General features: G+C 52.3%; 1 protein-coding gene across 9 annotated transcripts; it reads right to left on the bottom strand.

Annotated features, from left to right (window-relative positions):
• LOC111095480 lies at positions 1 to 15,641 on the bottom strand. Of its 9 annotated transcripts, none has more exons than XR_005357942.1 (5): positions 13,975 to 15,641; positions 13,645 to 13,791; positions 12,846 to 12,975; positions 9,335 to 9,463; positions 6,693 to 9,177 (listed from the first exon to the last, which is right to left on the bottom strand). XR_005357942.1 is itself a non-coding variant. In XM_038534285.1 (4 exons), exons 2-4 carry the CDS (start codon positions 13,671 to 13,673, stop codon positions 1,745 to 1,747), a joined length of 414 nt encoding a protein of 137 aa, XP_038390213.1. In that variant the 5' UTR covers positions 13,674 to 13,791; positions 15,466 to 15,641; the 3' UTR covers positions 1,546 to 1,744. The 9 variants fall into 9 exon arrangements, 1 of the variants encoding a protein (XP_038390213.1); XR_005357944.1 differs by lacking the exon at positions 12,846 to 12,975 and having other exon boundaries at positions 13,975 to 14,338; positions 14,833 to 15,641; XR_005357945.1 differs by lacking the exon at positions 12,846 to 12,975 and having other exon boundaries at positions 13,975 to 15,033; positions 15,466 to 15,641.
• Between the last annotated feature and the right edge of the window lie 1,975 nt (positions 15,642 to 17,616).

Below are 17,616 nucleotides of genomic sequence, written 5' to 3'. Positions count from 1 at the left end.
GAATTTCTGCAGTGGAGGAGCCCGCGGACTGAAGCAGCCCTGGGCGCTGTGAGCCGCTCCAGGCTGGTCTTGCCGGTCTCCACCTGCCAGGCCGGCCCCGTGGTTGACACCCCCGAGGTGCTCCTCAGATTCTTGTTAAAATGCATTTCCTCACCGCCCTCCTGCTCTGGGTGGCTGTCAAGTGAAAGGGGATGGGTTTAGGGCTGAGGCTGAAGCCTGGCATTTGGGGCCAAGGTTCTCCGTTTAGCATGAGTTTGCTGTTTCCCTTGGGCAAATCCCTTGACCTCTCTGGGCTGCATTCCTGGGGAGTCGGGGGATCAGCAAAAAGGTAACTTGCCTGGCCCTAAGGCTCAGGACAAGTGCTGAACTCCTAGCAAGCAGGAGAAAGAGCCTTCCATTTGCAGCAGAGATTTCCTCTCCTGCAGAGATTTCGCCTCCTCCTCCCCCTGGCTGCAGGCACGGTATTCTGTGTCTACACTGAGTGGCAGGAGTAAATGGCTTTCTGTTGCCTATCATCAGATCAAGCCCAAATTTCTTAGCTTGTCACTTGAGACTTTCTGACATAGAGTCTAAAGTCCCAACTACACCCCCACCCTACACCATGCCCTGAAGAGGAACCTCAGACTTCCCTCCCACACACACTACTTATGTTCAGATTTCTATGCCCTTGCTCATGCTGTTCCCTCCCCCAACAAGGCTCTTCCCTGCACTCCTCCATGATTGGCTCCTTCTCAAACAGATCTCCCTTAATGTTACCACCCTAGCAACTTCTTTCCCGGGTACCCAGTCTAGAGCAGGGACCCCGTTATTCCCTCTCAGCGCTTTCTGTTCCTTCCCTCCTCAGCTCTTACTGTCCCTCAGGGTTGGAAGTTTGTCTCTTTGCTGGACTGAAAGGTCTGTGAGGCAGAGATCATGTCCATTTCTCCATCTCCATATTCCCAGCACTTACCCAGGCACATAGTAAGAGCTTAATAAGTGTTTTATGGAAAGGAAGAAAGGATGGATGATGGATTAGCAAAAACACTGAGAATAATCCAAATGCCTACCAGTAGGAGGCCAGTGTTGTCAAACCATGTACAGCTGGATGCAATACTAGGCAACCACTAAGTGGGTACATACCTCCATGGAAAAGTGTTCTGGTACTGTGAGAAGCGAAGAAAATCCCGTTTTTTCTTTTTCTTTTTTGGGGAAGGGCAGGGAGGGGCAGAGGGAGAGAGAGAATCTTAAGCAGGCTCCATGCCCAGGGGGAGCCCGACGGGGGGCTCAATCTCACGGCACTGAGATCATGACCTGAGCCAAAATCAAGAGTCGGACATGTGGGGGGCCTGGGTGGTGCAGTTAGTTGGGTATCCCACCTTTAGTTTTAGCTCAGGTTGTGATCCCAAGCTCATGATCTCAGGGTTGTGAGATCAAGCCCCGGGAGATTGAGGTTGAGCCTCGTGTCAGGCTCCACACTCAATGGGGAGTCTGCTTGAGATCTCTCTCCCTCTACCTCTGCCCCTCCTGCTTGTGTTCTCTCTAACATAAATAAATGTCCAAAAAAAAAAAAAAAAACCAGTTGGACTTTTAACCCAGGCATTCCAGAAGAAAGTCCCTTTCTAATGAACAAAAGCGGGGGTAGTGGTGGATGAGGAGCATAGATATGTCTGTAAACATAAGAAAAGTCAAGATGGGATACACCAAGCTACCTCTGGGGAGTAGGATACAAACATTTTTGTGGTTTAATCTGTATCTAAAACCTTGCTTAGACATCATCTCCTCTGGAAGTCTTCTCTGCTCCTGCCCTGGGGTTAGAGGAGCTGCCTGGAGCGTGCAGCCGGGTGCTCCCAAGCCAGGCCTGGTGCTCCTTCCTCAGAGTCCAGCCCAGAGGCAATGAGTCTGTGAGCTGCTGGGTGGCCCCAGCAGCTCCTCTGGGCACATGAGTTTGTCCACTTTGTGCAGGTGAAAGCAGTGCTGGAGACGACGGTGAGGACAGCAGGACTGATGCCGGGTAGCCCACCTCCACCTGCCAAGTGACATCACCACAGGTTGCCTCAGGCCATCAGCAGAGCTGAAATGTGACAGGAAGCTCCGACTTCGTGCAAGTGGGACTCAGTGGGCTTCCTTCCAGATTCAGGACACTGAGTCCCAGCTGTGGGTGGCACACAGGGCAGCTTCTCACCGCCCCCAGGGTGGCTGGCGTTGAGCAGGGTCAGACACAACTTGGCGTGAACCAAACCTGCCCACTTGCCTGCTGTCTGGACCATGGTGCCTCACCCCCGGGGGACCTAAAGCAACACGATTCAGACCAAGTGGGCCAGGGGAGAGGAAGGAAGAGCGGCAAAGGGCTCGGGGTCAGATGTCTGAGCTTCTATTCCCACGGGTGCCTGTCATTCTGCTTGTCAGGAAGCAGAAAAGAGTACGGCCCTTTGCTTTCATTTCAAGTTTCACATCTCAGCCTGGCCTCCCTTCCCCTGTCTGTCCCAGAACCGGTTCCCCATCTGGAAAACCCTGGGGGTAGTCCAGGAATGTACCCTCCATCTGGAGTCACTCAGTTTCTGGTAGTTTCAGGTCCACACCCACCAGCCGTGTGTCCTTGGACAACTGGCCTTGCTCCTCTATGCCTCAGTTGCCCTAGTCAACTAGTTAATGCATGGCGAGTGTTGAGAAGTCAGCCCGGTACAAGTGAGTGTATGTTATCCATGCGATTGAGCTACTACCCGTGTGGCTAGGATGGTGACAGTACCTGCTTCATTGAGCTGTTGTGAGGATTGGAGTAGATATTGCACGCCAAGGGCTTGGCTGTGTTGAGCATTTCCTTGTCTTACTAAAGACCATAAGATGCGAGTAGAGATCTTGGGCCCTGAGATGCCAGAGGATTAGTATGGTGGCTGCCTGTGGCCTCCTGGAAGGAGAATGCTTGGTGCTCCATGGTCCATGCAGCCATGCTGGTTCAGTGGTGTTGCCAAGCTGGCTGTTGCTGAGCTGTCTGGTTAGTCAACTGCCTGTTCCTTCAAACTCACTTAAACCAGCTCCATCTGGCCTGGTTTTCCCAACATACCATCCTGGCAGCTGTCACAGGCCCAGAGCACTGGGCAAAGTGTCAGGCCTGCTGCAAAATACATTGGAACTTTATCTGACCCCTGGCTCCTGTCCCAACCAGAAATACATTGGCTGGAACTTGCAGCCAAGCTTGAGCAAGCCTGGAGGCTGGAAAAGGAAGGCAGCAGGGAAACAGGGTCCAGATACTCCACCCCACCCTCTATCCTTGTTGGGCCCCTTTTTATTTACATTATTCTACTAATTAACGTTGTTCCTTACTGTGAAACAGTTTTTAAAACCTAGGGCTTAAATCTGAACTCTTGAGTTTACAGAGAAAGGAGATCTTTCTCCTCCCTCAGTGTTGATTTGTAGCAGTCTTTTTGGAGGCCAGGACAATCCTCTGTGCCACCATCTGGAACTCCCCAGAAAGGGCCCCACACAAGGGCAGCAGTGGCAACCGTGCCCCATTGGAACCTGGCCAGCTCTGGAGGGGGCGGAGCCCAGTTGCAGCATCTCCACCCCAGTCAAGGGTGAGCCTGCCTCAGTGCAAGCTCCCTAAGACCACTCCCGCAGGGAGGTCCCAGGCCAAACAGGTCCTCCTGTAAGTAGCTCCTGGAAAGGCCATTGTCTTCAAATATAAGGAATTCCACGAGTGTCTGGCCCCAAGTGCATTTGAGCATTCAATAGCTTGCCAGTGAAAGGAGAAAACATGAAAACAAAAAAAGTTAAGTGTGTTGCCCAGATAAAGTTTTAGACACTGGGTTACAAATTCGAGAGCTCCAAAATGTCTCGTTACATGGGTAATATTGTCAAGACCCTAAGCCTCACAGATATGGAATTCATTAGATTCAGAATTTTTGGAAAAATCAGCCTAATCAAGTTGAGTGTGTGCTGAATATGAGATCACGTTATGGAACTATTGCTGGTTTTCTCAATGAGAGAATCGAAATGTGATCATTTAGTCGAAACCACAATGAGATATCACCTCACACTCATCAGAATGGCTAAAATCAAAAACACAAGAAGAAAAAGGTGTTGGAAAGGAGGGGGAGGGAAGGAGCCCTCGTGCACTGTTGGTGGGAATGCAAACTGGTGCAGCCACCGTGGAGAACAGTATGGAGTTTCCTCAAGAAATTAAAAATAGAGCTATCATATGATCCAGTCATTTCAGCATTGGGTTTTTATCTAAAGAATGCAAAAACACTAATTCAAAAAGATATATGCACCCCTATGTTTATGGAACAATTATTTACAATAGCCAAGATACAGAAGCAGCTCCAGGGTCCATCCTTCAATAAATGGATAAAGAAGATGTGGTATGAAGGTACCTGTGTGGCTCAGTCAATTAAGCATCTGACTCTTAAAATAAATAAATAAACAAACAAACAAACAAACAAATTAATTAATTAATTAATTAAGCGTCTGACTCTTGATTTTGGCTCCGGTCATGATCTTGGGATCCTGGAGTCGAGCCCTGCATCAGGCTCTGTGCACAGCAGAGCATCTTCTTGAGGATTCTCTCTCTCCCTCTGCCCCATCCCCTCACTCACATGAGTGCTCTCTCTCTCTCAAATAAATTTAAAAAAAAAGATGTAATATGTTTATACAATGGAATATTACTCAGCCATAAAAAAGAATGAAATCTTGCCATTTGCAGCAACATAGATGGATCTAGAAGGTATTATACTAAGTGAAATAAGTCAGTCGGAGAAAGGCAAATACCATATTATTTCACTCATATGTGGATTTTTTTTCATATGTGGGAATTTAAGAAATAAAACCATCACAAAAAGAGCCAAAAATCCCCAGACTTAGGTATAGAGAACAAACTGGTGGTTGCCAGAGGGGAGGTGGATGGGAGGGATGGGTGAAATAGGTGAAGGGGATTAACAGGACACTTATTGTGATGAGCACTGAATAGTGTATAGAATTGTTGAATCACTATACTGTACACCTGAAACTAATATCGCATGTTATATGTTAATATATTAATTATATTTGGAATTTTTATTTTATTTTATTTTTTGAGAGACAGAGCATGGTCTCTGAACAGAGGGGAGGGGCAGAGAGAGAGGGAGAGAGAGAATCTCAAGCAGCTCCACACCCAGCGCAGAGCCCAACACAAGCCGGGATCTCACGACCCTGAGTTCATGACTCAAGCCGAAATCGAGAGTCAGATGCTTAAGCAACTGAGCCACCCAGGCAGCCCATGGAATTTTTTAAATGAAATAAAATTACTAAAAATATGTGATCATTTAGGAGAAGATTTCCTATCCTGAGGAGTTCATATTGAAGTATTTAGCGGTGAAACATTATGATGCCAGCAACTTCTTTTCAAATGGTACACCAAAAAAAAACACCAAAAACCAAAAACAAAAACGGTACAGATAAAGCAAATATGTCAAAAAGTTAACAATAGTTGAATCCAGCCAGAGGGTCTCTGTGTGCTTATTGTGTCATTCTTGCAACTTTTCTATATGTCTGAAGACTTTCTCAGTAAAACATGAAGGGGAAACACATAAATAAAATAAGCTTATTCACATGCAAAATAAGTCAACTAGCTGAATTTCACCTCTTCTCTGAAGATAGAAATAGTCGAAACAAGATAGTGTCCAGGATTGTGGAGTTGAGCTAACCATAGAGAGCCAACTATTTTTAAAGAGTTTACTAAGTACATGTTTGGAAACAGTACTGATCATTAAAAATCCTTTTAGCTCATGGCCAAGAGAGGATTCCTAGCTAGAGTCCTGAAAACTGGAAAGATTCCAGCCATTTTAGCTGCTCGGCACCAGATTTAACACTAGTCAAGAAACACATTTTGAAGACTTACTATGAGCAAAGCCCTGACACTTCACAAAAGGTGTTTTTCCCTCTGCCTGTAATCTGATACTGAGTACAAAGTAGCCTCGGTTTAGTGGGTTTTTTTTTTGTGTGTGTGTGTGTGTGTTTGTTATAAGTTGAATTGTGTCACCTGAAACTCCTATGTTGAAGTCCTACTCCTCACTGTGACCTTATTTGGGACTAGGGTCATCGCAGATAGCATTTGTTAAGGTGAAGTCAATGGGGTGGATGCTAATCTAATCCGGTGACTTTATGGAAAGGGGAAATTTGGTCACATAGAGAGAGACACACACACACAGGAAGAACACGATGTGAAGATGGAGGCAGAGATTGGGCTGATGCTCCTGCAAGCCAAGAAGTAGCGAAGATCGCCAGCAAACCACCAGAAGCTGGGACAGACTGTCCCTCGCAGCCCTCAGCACAAGCCAGCCCTACCCATACCTTGATTTTGGACTTCTTGCCTCCAGAACAGGACAATAAATGTCTGTTGTTTAGCGCCCCCCCGCCCCCCCCCCCCCCCCCCGGTCTGTGGTCATTTGTTCTGGTAACTCTAGCAAACCTGGTGGTAAAGTAAACATGCCATCGAATTTACAGCTCAGACTGTTTAAAAAGCGTACAGTTCAGTGATATGAATTGCATTCACATTGACACACAGCCGTTTTTTTTATTTTCAGCTAAGACAAAACCCGAGACTACGGGAAGGCTGGAGGGCCTAGTTCCATATCTGCTTCTGCTTAGCTGAGTGACCTGTTTCACCATGTGTGCGAAGAAGATACAGGACAGACAACTTCCTGTTCTGATGCTATCATTGCCCACACGTGGAGAAATTATAACAGCAATAGTAGCTCACAATTTATTGAGCAATTACTATGTTGCAGGACCATGCTAAGGGCTTTACAGGGATTACCTCCTTTAATAATCGCAATAACTTTATCAGGGAGGTATCATTAGTCCCATTTTATAGGTGGGGAAACTGAGACTCAAAGAGATTAAGTGCTCAGTTTTGGCAGCCCGGGGATTGGAACATAAGTCTTCACCACTGTGCATACTTTTTATTCTCTCCAGGGGCCTAGGAGAAAATAAAAAGCAAAAAGATGATTGGTGAGATTAAAACCTAGTTTGTGTTTGTGCCAAATCAGCCGACTGCCCGAGAGCCCCTGGTACACATGTGGTCACACCACCAGCTCGGCTCTCCCATATGTCCCCACGTTCAGGAGAGGACTCCAAAGAGCCCAAGAATTCTAGATTCAAACTTGACTTTCCAGGTCATTCTGACAATGTATTTAGGGAGGTTGGAAAATACAACATTGGACTTGACAGCTTATTAGCTTGAATTATAAATGTTGATTGACTATTTAGACAATGTGGTATGTGGGTTTCCATGTGTGCTCTTGCCCTGTGCCCCACTTGCCATGGTTCCCCTACGCAGGCCCCCCACCCCGGGTGGTCAGAGCAGGGAAGTCCCTCTGAGTGATGGGGAGAAGCCACAAGCTCTGAGCAGGGACCAGGCCAGAAGCTGCCCTCTCGCAATTTCACCGAATTTCATCAGGGGTCAGGAAGTAAGTTGCTACAGGGTGGGGAAAAGTCCAGATCTCTTCCGCGGCCCCACCTGATGCTCGGCCCACTGCAGAGCCCGCATCTCAAATCACATGTGTTTTCCTCCCTTCTGCATACACCTGTTTCCCAGAATAGAAAAGCCTAGAGTGGGCTGACCGAGCAGAAGGAAAGGCAGGGTTGAAGGGACAAGACTGAAAGCGTCCTGGTGAAGGGGACGGGGTGGAGGGCAGCACAGGGCAAGGGGCGTGGTGGGGGTTCCTTGGGCCCTGGGGGGGGGAAGTAGGGAGTGGAGATGAGCAAGCCAGGGGCCCCGGCACGTCAGGGTCAGTGGAGGCTCGGGTGAGGCCGCCAGCTGAGGCAGAGATGGGCCAGCGTAGCCTCTGGGGCCAGTGGCAGCCCCACAAAGCCCAACTGGAAACACTGACTCTGGCTAGAAGACCGACCAAGGAGAGGCAGGGTGGTGCAGAACAGCTGAAAATGTCCAAGTTTGGCTGCTGCCCTGTTCAGATCCCTTTCTTCCACGATGCCCTGCGGCTGCGGCCGGGACCGATGGCAACCCCTCTCCGAGCCCATCGCAGCAGGCCTGCGGGCTTGGCCGGGCGGTCGTTATACCCGTTTCACCAGCAAGGGCATGAGAAGTGGACAGGTGGCGTGCCTGGCTCAAGGTCACGGCCAGGAAGGCGTGACCACGAGGCAAAGCCCGACAGCCGAGCGTGGGAAAGGAAAACCAATGGCCAGATTCCAGAAAGGATGCAACACTTGGCATCACCCCCGCCAGAGCTCCAGTGAAGGTGCGCGTCCTGGATGCGGGCTCCCTCGCCTGCCCCCGAGCCTCCCTCCGGGAAGAGAGAGCCCCCCCCCCCCCGCTCTCTCTAATGGTCCCCGTTCTGCAGATCGAGGCATCTGATGCCCAGGGAGGCTAAGCCAATCGCCCAAAGTCACACAATAGCAGGCGGAGAGATGGGGGGCCCAGGTCAGGGGACAGAGTGCGAGCTGGCCTGGTGCACGGGTGCGCGCCCCCACCAGGAGTCCACAGGAGAAAAGCCCACAGAGAACCCGAGTGTCGTGTGAGATGGAGGGCCCGGTTCCAAGCAGCAGGGAACAGCTGTGTTGGCAGGAGGGGGCGAGAATGTGTGTGTGAGCACAGCTTTGACAGCGGCAAACAGTGCGTGGGAGTGTGTTGACAGCAGGGCGTGGGATGGCACTGCCATCGCCATGTGTGTTTCTGCTGGCAGCAGAATGTTCTGGTCTGTGTTGATAAACAATTGTTTGGGCAGGCGTGAGGCTGGAGCAGGGACAGGAGAGGAGCGCTGGGGGCAGGGGGAGGTGGGAGGGAGGGGCGGGCCAAGGCCAGGGCTGCTGCCCCCGCTCCACCCCAGCGCACAGCTTCCAGAACGAGGGGCGGCCGCTGGCAGCTGCTGTTTTCCCAGCTGACCTCACTGGGTGCGAATGTCTGGGTGTGGATCCCTCTGCAAACCACCTGATGCCCATAAACGTGAAAAACAGGAGCAGGGACACGCTGTGAGGAAGAGAGTGTCCTTTGGGAGCTGCTAGTGGCGCGGATGGAGGTGTAATCAACAGCTGAAGCGGTGCAAACACATCGTGACCCCCTTGACCCGGGCGGATTCCTCAAAAGTCAGCTTCTTGGAAGAGGAGGCACCCCTGAGACCATCCCGGCTCATGACTGTAACCAGAGCCCCCGAGGCTCTCGAGGCTCTCGAGTCTCTCGCTGGCTTCCTGGCAGACACAGGTGCAAGCCTGCAAGGACATCTCAACCTAGAAATCACCCACAGGAGCCCCTTCCTGGGGCTTGGGCCGGACCCCATCACTCCCCCACAGGCACACCCCGCACAAGGCCCCTCCACTTGCCTCCTCCCCACTAGCTGACCCCCAAGGCCTCGCACATATTCCTCACCTCCTCCTGGAAGCCTTCCAGGCCAGCTCCAAGCTTAGCACTGTCTCCTCCAGAGCTCCAACTGCTCTTGTTGCCAGGGCCCCTCACACAGGCCTCCCCGCGGCGAGGTAGCCCCAAATGTGCTCTGTGCTGGGCAGTGGATTGGGCACAGTGGGAATTAGGAAGACTCAGTAGTAGCTACCCTGGGGATCTCACGGCTCACTGGGGGTGCACAGAGGGCAAATACAGAGACAGGGGCGTGATAGAGGCCGCGTAAGGGCACCTAAGAAATGCCGTGGGAGGGGGACCCGGGTGGCTCAGTCAGTTTGGCATCTGCCTTCAGCTCAGGTCATGATCCCGGGGTCCTGGGATCGAGCCCCACATCAGGCTCCCGGCTCAGCGGGGAGCCTGCTTCTCCCTCTCCCCCTGCCTGCTGCTCTGCCTGCCTGTGCGCCCTCTCTGTCAAGTCAATAAATAAATAAAATTTTCAAAAAGAAACGCCACGGGAGATCAACAAGGAGAGCCATCCCTCCGGATTTGGAGACGAGGGGAGAGTTAACGCACCGGAGCGAGGGAGCGGCCTGCCCAGGTAGGTGCAGCTCCTCTGAGTTCAGGCATCCTTCGAAGCCAGCACATGGTAGCTGCTAAATCAATGCCTGTGGTTTCTGGATTCAGAGTGTCCCAGGCACCCTCTGAAATCCTAGTTTGGGACCTGGAGGCTCCCCTGCCCTCCCGCCCTCTGCCCTCCGTGGGGTTGGAGGAAGGAAGCTTTGGTGCTGGGGGGAGGTTGGCGCAGCTGTTCCCTGTCCTGCCGGCTGCCCCCTTACTGCCAACAGCCTGCCACTGGCCAGGGGTGGTTGCCGAGTGCCCGACATGCTGCTGCGTCCCGTCCCTTCTTGTCCACCAGGGTTCACAGCTCCGCTCACCCCAAAGGCCAAGGGCAAAACACCTTGGAGCAAGGCTCCTGGCCTCGGACAGACAGATCCCCTGGCAAGGGCCAGACTCTCCATCTCTTGCGGCGGTTCAGCAAAACCACGGCCCTTGCTTCTCCTCGTGAGGCCCTGCCAGGAGACAGACCCGCTTTCCTTTCTACACTCAAATAGAATTCTTCCCAGCTGACCCATTCTAACAGGACCACCCTCACCGCCCTACAGTGGCTGGCTGCCTCTGTGCATCCACATGAGCAACGTCAGAGGATCCTCACCCCAAACCACCTTCCCCTGGCCCATGTGGTGTCTGAAGTTGCACTGCTAGCCCTATCCTCGGGAGGCCTTATAAAAATATGATTCACGGTTGAGTCACTATGTGGGACACCTGGAACTAACACAACACTGTACGTTAACTATACTGGAATTGAAATAGAGTAAATGATTGCTGTGCCCTTACAACTGGTTAAAACAATACATTTTATGTTACGTGTATTTTGCCACGAAAACAAACATTTTGGGTGGATATGCTCCAAAATGTCAATGGCATTATTTTATAGAAGATAGACATTTGGGTAACTTCACTCTCAATTTTATGCTTTCTTTTTTTTTTTCTTTAAAGATTTTATTTATTTATTCATGAGAGAGAGAGAGAGGCAGAGGGAGAAGCAGGCTCCCTGTGGGGAGCCTGATGTGGGACTCGATCCCGGGACCCCAGGACCACGCCCTGAGCCGAAGGCAGATGCTCAACCGCTGAGCCACCCAGGTGTCCCAGTTTTATGCTTTCCTATATTATTTGATTTTTCTTAAGCAGTCGGGCATGTATTACTGGATCGTCAGAAAGGAAGATAATGTCCTTTCTGCTTTGAGAAATAAACACTTTGGCTCTCAAAAAATATATGTAATTTGGCTCCTGGAGAAGCAACACTTGAAGTCAGCATATGTCTGACTTCCTAGATCAGGGAATTTTGAAAAGAATCCCTTGGGGAGGAATAAAGAAATGCAGGTTCCCTGGCCCAGGTGGAGGAGCAGCCCCAGTGATTCTGCAGGCAGCCACATCTTCTAATCCCTGCCTTGGAGACCCACCCCCTCCTCCAGGCTGAGCTCCCCCACAGGGTAGGAAGAAATGGGGGCTCCTGCCACTCAGGGCTGCTGTTGGGAACCCCTCCCTCCCAGGGGCAGAGCCAAGACCTGAGTCTTCCCAGTTCTTTTCCATGGGGGCCTCGACCTGCCTTTCCTTGTTTAACAGATACTTTGGGGAAATGGCAGGGATGGCCACCTTGATGGCAGGGCGCACCCAATCTTTGAGGCTGGATGAGGCCTGGAGAGGTCATCCAGTCCATCCCCCTGTCTCCAGGCAGCACTAGAATTATCTCAGCCGGGTAAGCCTTTATCTTGTTTTGAGGACTTAGGAAGCTGGGTATTCCACACCCTTCCTTGGTCAGCCATTCTCATGTCTAAACATTCCTAGCCAGGAAGTCCTTCCTCATGTCTAATCCAAACTTTTTATGCTAAGAGTTTCCATCCTGTGGCTCTTGTGGTTGGAGACAGGGAAATGGCTCTTGCTTCCCTGCCTTCATGCTAGGTCAAGAACCACCAGAGCCTTGAATCAATACCAAAGTCCTAAGTTGCTATGAACCCCAGGCAAGTCGCTACTACTCTTGGAACTTCAGTTTCCTCACCTGTAAAATGAGGCCGATGACCTCATGAGTTCCTCCAAAGTGCAGGAACTGAGAGGATCAAACGAGGTATGAGTATGTGCATGAGGCATAAAACTTACCAGCAACATGAGACTGTAATTATCATTAATAAATAACAACCACCCATCCTTGCCGAACCATTGTATGAAAATGGTTTCCAATGGGGTGGTACAAAAGATAATTTTAGGTGCTACTAGAACACATATCTTAAAATTTAAATTTAGGGCAGCCTGCGTGGCTCAGCGGTTTAGCGCCGCCTTCAGCCTAGGGCATGACCCTGAAGCCTGGGGATCGAGTCCCACATCAGGCTCCCTGCATGGAGCCTGCTTCTCCTTTGGCCTTGTCTCTGCCTCTCTCTCTCTCTCTCTCTCTGTGCCTCTCATGAATAAATAAATAAAATCTTAAAAATAAATAAAATTTAAATTTAATGTGTGTTAGAAAAAAAATAAAAGCACATCAAATCCTGGATTTTATGGGTAGTTTTTTTTTTTTTTTAATTTTTATTTATTTATGATAGTCACAGAGAGAGAGAGAGGCAGAGACACAGGCAGAGGGAGAAGCAGGCTCCATGCACCGGGAGCCCGACGTGGGATTTGATCCCGGGTCTCCAGGATCGCGCCCTGGGCCAAAGGCAGGCGCCAAACCGCTGCGCCACCCAGGGATCCCTTATGGGTAGTTTTTTAAAGATTTTATTTATTCATTCATGAGGGACACAGACTCGGGCAGAGGGAGAAGCAAGCTCCCTACAGGTAGCCTGATGCGGAACTCGATCCCAGGACCCCGGGATCATGACCTGAGCTAAAGGCAGACTCGCAACCACTGAGCCACCCAGGTGCCCCCAGGATTTTGTAAGTATTATTGCTTAGAACAGGGGCATGTTAAGATAACAACAGCAACAAAACTTACCATCGTTTTATGGAAAAAATATCAAGTAAATGATACTCTAGGTAGCATGAGGCTAGGGCCAAAATTGTGAAGGTGCCTCGAGAAATGCCATCGGAGTAGAACTGGCCAAGGAGAATGAAGGAGGCTGGTTCTACAGAGTGGGCAAGAGAGGCTGAGTCAGGCAAAGGATGAGAAGTGAAGTCTCAGAGGACAGGAGGAGACAATGATTGAGTGCCCTGCCCCCAGATGCAGCCTTCTCTGGGTTCTAGAACAGTCCCCGCCCCAGAGCTGGGCTGTTCCCAGCTCTAGCAAGGATGGGGATTTCTTGTCCGTATTGTAGTCTCCAGGGCTCAGAGCCCCTCTTTGTCCAGCTCTCCCCTGCCAGAGGGAGTTAGACAACCCTGACCCCCCTCCTGAGTCCCTCCTGCACCATTGCCCAGCTATGGTCTGTTAGCTTTGCTGTGGAATTCACAGCTTCCCAAACAGATCCCTCTCCTCCACTGTCAACATGGGATTAAACAAAGAGGCCTGGCAGAGAAGGTCATCTGAGAGCCCCTGTGTGCCAGGCCCCTGGCTGGGCACCAGGACACAGAGTGAGTGAAAGAGGCCCCTGCTCTCCAGGACCTCACAGCAGAGCCAGGGAAACCCTCCTCCCACGGCCGTCCCAGCTATCATAGGGCTTTGTCTACGTTAGGGCAGTGGGGGAAATGGTCCTCTCTGCCTGAGGGTCCTTGGCCTCCAGGAACCAGGCATCTTATTGGAAAAAAACATTACTTCCCCATTACCTCCCTCCGGGAAGGGGCTCCAGGCCCTCGCTTACCCTTTATGCCTAGTCCCAGTAGCGAGCATCGTAATACCTCCTCTTGAACTGGAGTTTCTCAACCCTGGTGTCTGTACACCCAGTTCTCTGGAGTCTGAGATATCTCTATGAGACTTTAAGATGCCTATGTTTTCATTTTGGAATCATCTAAAAAAAAAAATCGGTATAAACAAATGCTACATCATCTGGATGCTTGGCTTACAGCCGAGTATGTGATCACAGAATTTTAGCATCTACATTTGTACCAGTGTTTATGGAAAGCAGTCAACTTGGGTTTTGTTTTTTTATTTTTAATTTAAGTAGATGCTGCATATGGAAAAATACACAAACCTTAAGTATATAGCTGGATGAATTTTCACAAAGAGAACACATCTGTGAACCCAACAGGAAACACAATATTATTACTGCTTCCCCGGAGACCCTCCTCAAGAACTCTTACACTCCTCAGTGGTAACCACTGTCCTTCACAGCAGAGATGAGTTCTGCACATTTCCGAACTTGATATACTGGGCCATATAGAATCACTCTTTGATCCCTGGCTTCTTTCTCTCAACATAACGCCCATGAGATTTATCCATGTTGGCATGTAGCCGTAGATTGCCGTGGTTAGTGTCTCATCAGTGCTTCTCAAAGTAGGGTCCTCAGAGGTAGGCTTCCAGTAATCCACCAGCTAGAGAAAAGCAACTGCAGGTGCCTGATGGTTCAGAAGGGGGTCGAAAGCATCCCACTTGCAAGGCACACAGTCCTGCCGTGAGCATTCACTCTACAGCCAGGGTCCTGCCACAGCCCCACTCCAGACTCTCTGGCTGGGGCTTCCCCGGAGCACCACGCTGGGCCAGGCCTCTAGGTCTTTGCAAATGCTGCTCCGAACTCCTGGGATGCCCTCCCCTCGTTTGTCTGCCTAGCAAAGGCTTATGTGTTTGCCTCCTCCATGAGGTCTCCCCCGGCTCCCCTGGGCAGACTCAGGCACCCCTTTTCTTATGCTTTATCCATGTTACCCCTCGGCCTTTATCACCCCATGTGGTCACTTCAAGTCTGTCTCCCCATTGGACTATGGGCTTTGAGACCAGGAGTGAGTGTGGGGCGACACTGGACTCCCTCCCAGAGTGACCGAGTTGGGAGTCTTGCTGCACCCCTACCCAGGGCCATCAGAGGCGGGAGCAGGATTCTCTGTCCTGGCTCACCTACCTCATTAAACATGGCGTTCAGTTGGCTCCAACATCCCTGCCTCATCAGCAAGGGTGGACAGCATCAGAACAATGGCATGGGAGTCCTTGGCCAAGCCGGCACACCAGGGAATTAAAGGCCTGGACAGTCCTGCTTGGGCCAATGCCAGGCCCTAGGGCCCAAGGATGAGATACTTTACTAGACAGGCATCAGTTTCCTCATCTGTGAAATGGGAACAATGAACCTGGTCACCTTCCTCTTCCCTGGGAAGAGTATGAAGTTAATGAATGCCCAAGACCGGATGTGACTATACCTAAGACCTAGTGCAAGCTGCCCGAAGGCAAGGGAATGGCCTAGGTGACCCTAGGTTCTCTCCTCCTGCCTGGGACTGAAGGACGGTGTGAGAGCCACAGTTCAGCTGCAGCTGCTCATCTTGATCCTCCACCCTTCCCTGGGGGGGAGGGGTCTTTCCTGGGAAGCCCTGACCTGCTTGCTGAGCACCTACCCCACTTATTCCCACCTAAATTTGCCCCATCCTGTGCCTTGCCCCTGCAGTGCTGTGTCCAGTCCACGGCAGGAAATTGGGGTTCTTTGTCCTTTCTCACAGAACCCTGTTCCCGGTGCCCCCGCTCTAGGCAGCCTTCTCCTGCTCACTCTGGGACGATGGGCTCGTCCACACTCTTGCCATTTGAGAAGGGTCCGCGTCCTGGCCTCCCGGGCCCTCCGCATCCTGAGGCGGAGCTGGGACCACTGAACGCGGTTCTGGGAAAAGCGGGCTCCACCCAGCGGGGCAGGAGAGCCGCGGCGCCCCGTTGCCGCGGCAACCAGAAGCCCCCCCCCCCCCCCCCCCCCCCCCCCCGCCTCTCCACTGGCCGCTGAGGCCGCCATCCCTCCTTCGCCGCCAGCAGGGACCAACCCGAGGCAGGCTGAGGGGCCCCCGGGGCTGGTTCTGCCGCAGGGAAGCCCGCCCGCGGGGACCCACCTCTCAGGGCCGCGGGGCGCGGGGGGGGGGGGCGAGCCTCTCGCAGGATGTTCTCGGGCGGGGCTGCGTAGACGCACAGCTGGGTTGTTGGGCCGGGAAGGAAGCAGTTTTTCTTCCCAGCAATTCGGGTCGCCAGAGAGGCCGGGCGGGGCGGGGGGGCGGGGGGGCTCCTTGGGACGGCAGCCGGGAGTTCCCCGAGGGCTGCCTGGCGGAGGCGGAGGCGGAGGCGCGGGCGCCGGGGGCGGGGAGGAGGCTGCGGTGCAGAAGTGTTAGGGCAGCGGGTGGGGAGGATCCGCGGAGGTCAGCTGGGGCGCCGGGCCCCGGGCTCGCGGTCGGGGAGGCGCCCGGGTCGCACCCCCGCCCTGCCCTCCGCAGCGCCACCGGGCACACGGCGGCCTTCCTCTCCGTGTTCCCGAGGAGGGAGGGTCCCATCACCTTCCCCTGCGCCCAGCACCCCGGGAGCTCCCTCCCCTAAATGCCTGCAAGACGACCGTGAAAGAGGTGGGGGGGGCTACCTTCCCCCGCACCTTACGGATGGGGAAACTGAGGCTCACGGAGGCTACCTGGGGGAAGCCTCGGGGAGCTCGTCCCAGCCAGGCGGGAGGCGCGCCCCACCCCCGCCCCCACCCCTGCCCCGGCACCCCGCCCCCACCCCCACCCCCGCCCCCCGCCCCGGCACCCCGCCGCCCCGCCGCCGGAAGGAAGGGTCGCGCCAAGCTGGGAGACTTGCGTGGTTTCCTTTAGCAAAACTGCGTCAGACTCTGTCTGGGGGTAAACCGCCGCTAACTGGTGACAGTGCCCTGATTGCAACAGATCAGAGAGGGGAAACCGAGCCTTCGCGGCCTCCTCCGCCCTCTCTGGAAAGTTCCCTTTTCAGGGGACAACAGATTAAAGAAGGGAGAGCCCGCCCTCCCCAGAGAGGGAAGAGAGTGTTTGGAACTCCGCTTGCTCTTTCAGAACCGCCTAAAATCACCCCTGGAAGCCTCGCTTAACAATAACGGACCCATTGAACTAAGGCTGATTGGGGTTGAGGCCCGGCAGAGAGCACCCCGACCCGCCGGCACCCTGTGCGCCAGGGAGGGGCCCCGCGGGGAGCGCTAGCCTGGGCCTCATCTCCCTCATCTGCGAAATGGACTTGATTAGAGTGTGAGGATTAGGAAAAGTAATCAGCACACCCACTAGAACCTTTCTTGGTGCTGCTGAGCTCTGGAGGGGTCAGGTGGCCCTCCGTACCGAGTATCCCTCACCCCCCAGAGGCATCCCAACCCCAAAACACCAGGCTTTCCAAGGACCACACACTCAGGGAGAGGCTTTTGCCCAAATGCCCTTGCAGTTCACTCCCGGAGGGCCAGAGTCAGAATCTGTAACAAACACTTAAGGAACACCTAAAAATTGATATGTTTTGAGTGCCTAACATATGTCAGACTCTATATTTCTTTTAAAGATTTTACCTATTTGAGAGAGAGAGAAAGAGAGAGCACGAGTAGGGGGCAGAGGTAGAGGGAAAAGTCGACTGCCTGCTGAGCAGGGAGCCTGATGGGGTGGGGGTGGGGCTCGATCCCAGCACCCCAAGATCATGATCTGAGCCTAAGGCAAATGCTTAACCGACTGAGCCACCCAGGTGCCCCTGTCAGGCTCTATATTAAGTGTTGAACCCTGATCAATCCTTTTAATCATTCCAGAACAACCTTTCTTTTTTTTTTTTTTTTTTTTAAGATTTTATTTACTTATTCATGAGAGACAGAGAGAGAGAGAGAGAGAGAGAGAGGCAGAGACACAGGCAGAGGGAGAAGCAGCCTCCATGCAGGGAGCCCGACGTGGGA

This window comes from Canis lupus, chromosome 4 (assembly GCF_011100685.1).
Source record: "Canis lupus familiaris isolate Mischka breed German Shepherd chromosome 4, alternate assembly UU_Cfam_GSD_1.0, whole genome shotgun sequence".
NCBI classification, from domain to species: Eukaryota; Metazoa; Chordata; class Mammalia; order Carnivora; family Canidae; genus Canis; species Canis lupus.
Note: the sequence above shows the minus strand (reverse complement) of the source record. Positions and strands in the feature narration are given on the sequence as shown.

Coding starts and splice junctions, on each gene's coding strand:
- LOC111095480 (XM_038534285.1), bottom strand. CDS start 13,673: ATGCTCGCTACTGGGACTAGGCATAAAGG. Junction 9,459..13,644: donor ACTGGGACTAGGCATAAAGG/GTAAGCGAGGGC, acceptor TGCCCAGCACAG/AGCACATTTGGGGCTACCTC. Junction 2,006..9,334: donor TGGAAGGCTTCCAGGAGGAG/GTGAGGAATATG, acceptor GTCACTTGGCAG/GTGGAGGTGGGCTACCCGGC.